The sequence below is a fragment of the Eimeria necatrix genome, genomic scaffold, assembly GCF_000499385.1.
Source record: "Eimeria necatrix Houghton genomic scaffold, Enh_scaff2413, whole genome shotgun sequence".
NCBI classification, from domain to species: Eukaryota; Apicomplexa; class Conoidasida; order Eucoccidiorida; family Eimeriidae; genus Eimeria; species Eimeria necatrix.
Window position 1 is genome coordinate 1 of NW_013652991.1, and position 2,707 is coordinate 2,707.

Sequence of the window (2,707 nt, forward strand, 5' to 3'; positions counted from 1 at the left end):
CAGCAGCAGCAGCAGCAGCAGCAGCAGCAGCAGCAGCAGCAGCAGCAGCAGCAGCAGCAGGTTACTTTCGAGTCTGCTGCCCTCGAGCATGGCCATGATGAGGTGGGCGAGGGAAATGCGGTCGTGGTGGAGGTGCCAAGCCAAGACGTCCATCGTCTCCACCATCAGCTGCGTGTCGAAGTTCAGCTCCGACGGCGCGCGCTGGCAGCAGCAGCAGCAGCAGCAGCAGCAGCAGCAGCAGCAGCAGGTTACTTTCGAGTTGCGAGGGCGCAGCAGCAGCTGGGGCAGCTGCAGCCCCCCCAGCGGTGACTGCCGCTCGACTAAGTGTTAGGTGAAGAAGTGACACAGCAGCAGCAGCAGCAGCAGGAGAGCAGCAGCAGCAGGAACAGCAGCAGCAGCAGGAACAGCAGCAGCAGCAGTGTCGGCGGGGGTGGCAGCCGACACTGCTGCTGCTGATCATCTGCAGTGTGGAGGCGTGCGAAGGAGCAGCAGCAACAGGAGCAGCAGCAGCGACAACAAAAACGGCAGCAGCAGCAACAAACAGCAGCAAAAGCAGCACGCCGCCAGCAGCAACTGCAGCAGCAGCAGCAGTCCGTGTCACAGCAGCAGCAGCAACGACGAGCCCCCTAGGTGCTATGAGCAGCAGCAGCAAAGGAAGCAGCAGCAAGACTGAACTAGCTGCTGCCAAGAGAAACAAGCAATGCAGCACAAACTGGGCAGCCAGCAGCGGCAAACTGCAGCAAACTGCAGCAAACTGCAGCAGCAGCAGCAGCAGCAGCAGGGTGCATTTGGCCCCACAGCCCTCCGCCGCAGGTGCAGGAAGACAAGACAGCAGCCGCCGCAGGGGAAGCAGCAGCAGGAACGGCGGCATCAGCAGGCGCAGCAGCAGCAGCAGCAGAAGCAGCAGCAGCAGCAGCAGCAGCAGCAGCAGCAAGGGCGCACCTGGTCCGGCGTCGGTCTGAGAGGCAGAGTTGCTGCTGCTTCCTTCACTTCGTTGCTGCTGCTGAGCAGCAGCAGCGCGAAGGGCGCTGCTCTCTTGAGCCACTGCAGCATTGTTGTGCAGCAGTAGGCCGTTGCTGCTGCTGCAGTTGCTGCTGCTGGAGCTGCTGCAGTTGCTGCTGTTGCTGCAGCTTCGTCTGCTGCGCAGGAGGGGAGCTGCAGCAGCAAAGGGAGGCGAAGAAGTGGAAGCAGCAAACGGGGAGAGGCCCGGCGGGCGGCGGGATCAGTGGCTGCGGGCGGCGGCGAGCTGCGCCGGGAGTGCTGCTGCTGCTGCTGCTGCTGCTGCTGCTGTTGCTGCTGCTAAGGACCTGAATGAGTGATGGCTTTGGGGAAGAAGCAAAGAAAAAGGGAAAAGGCGCGCGTTTGCTGCTGCTGCGGCAGCCCGTTGCGCCGCGGCTGCCTTAAGTCGCTCTCCTCCACTGGCAGCAGCAGCAGCAGCAGCAGCAGCAACTCAAAAATAAGCGGAAATGAAACAAACAGCAAATTAAATTCGCCAAAGTCGCCACCGCAAGACAGCAAGGGCCTTTCGCAGCCTCGCTCACACTCAACGCGGCGCTGCTGCTCCTGCTTCAACTCGATGCTGCTGCTGCTGCTGCTCCAGCAGCAGCAGCAGCAGCAGCAGCAGCAGCGGGCGCTGGGCCGCGCGGATCGCCGCATGCGTCCTCGGCTCTTAGCTTTCGTTTTGCTGGCGAATTTGCGGAATTAAATTCGAATTGAAGTCTTTGGAGTTCTCCGAGGCAGCAAAAGCTGCAGCTTTCCCGCGGCTGCTTCTGCTGCAGCAAACGCTGCAGCGCCGGCGCCCTCCGAGGCCCCCCAAGGGCCCCACTTGGCAGTTCGCCGCTCCTTTGCTGCTGGCTCGCGCTGCAGCAGCTCTTCTCCTTCAGTTCGGCCTCTTAAGCAGCGCGGCCGGCTGCCACAGCAGCAGCAGCAGCAGCAGCAGCAGCAGCAGCAGCAGCAGCGGTGGTGGTGCTGCGCTGCTGGCGCAGAGGAGGCCGCCGTCAGTGCGGTTGGGCGGTTCAGCAGGTGCGTCTGGACCTCCTTGGCGCCTCTCCGCAGTTTTTCTTTCTTCTCTTTCCCTTGCTGCAGCAGCTGCTGCTGCTGCTGCTGCTCCTCCTCCTCCTCCTTCCCCTGCTGCTGCTGCTGCTGCTGCTGCTGCTGCTTCCGCTGCTGCTGCTGCGGCGATGTTCACTCTAGCTGAGACGCGGGACCGCGGCGCATCCTCGTCGGAGTCTGCTGCTGCTTCCGCAGCAGCACTTCCTTCTCCGTCGAGCCTGATTCTGAGTTCCCGCAGCAGCAGCAGCAGCAGCAGCAGCAGCTCCGCACTCTCCCAGATCCTCTCTCTGGACCCCACGGACGCGTCCGCGGTGGCCGCAGCAGCAGCAGCAGCAGCAGCACCAGCAGCAGCAGCAGCCCTCGCGCAGCAGCGCGTGCTGCTGCAGACCTCCCTCGGGCCGCTGCTGCTGGAACTCTACTGGGCCCACGCGCCGCTTTGCTGCCTCAACTTTTTCCTCCTCGCCCGCCGCGGCGCCTTCGACGGCTGCCGCGTCCTGCAGGTGGCGCCGCAGTGGGCGTTGGCGGGCGACGCCTCCGACACGGGCAGGGGGGGGGCTTCGGTCTTCGGCAAGCCTTTTCCCGACGAGATCCATCCAGGTGGCTGGCTAGCCAGCTAGCTAGCTAGCTAGCTAGCTGGGGAGCGGGGGGGGGGCGG

The 2,707-nt window shown here is 63.9% G+C and overlaps 1 protein-coding gene across 1 annotated transcript; it reads left to right on the plus strand.

Moving 5' to 3' along the window:
- Positions 1-2,180: 2,180 nt before the first annotated feature.
- On the plus strand, positions 2,181-2,669 carry ENH_00033090 (Peptidyl-prolyl cis-trans isomerase , related; the record flags this gene model as incomplete). Its single annotated transcript, XM_013580254.1, has 1 exon — positions 2,181-2,669. The coding sequence occupies one exon, from the start codon at positions 2,181-2,183 to the stop codon at positions 2,667-2,669; it is 489 nt and encodes a 162-aa protein (XP_013435708.1).
- Positions 2,670-2,707: the final 38 nt, after the last annotated feature.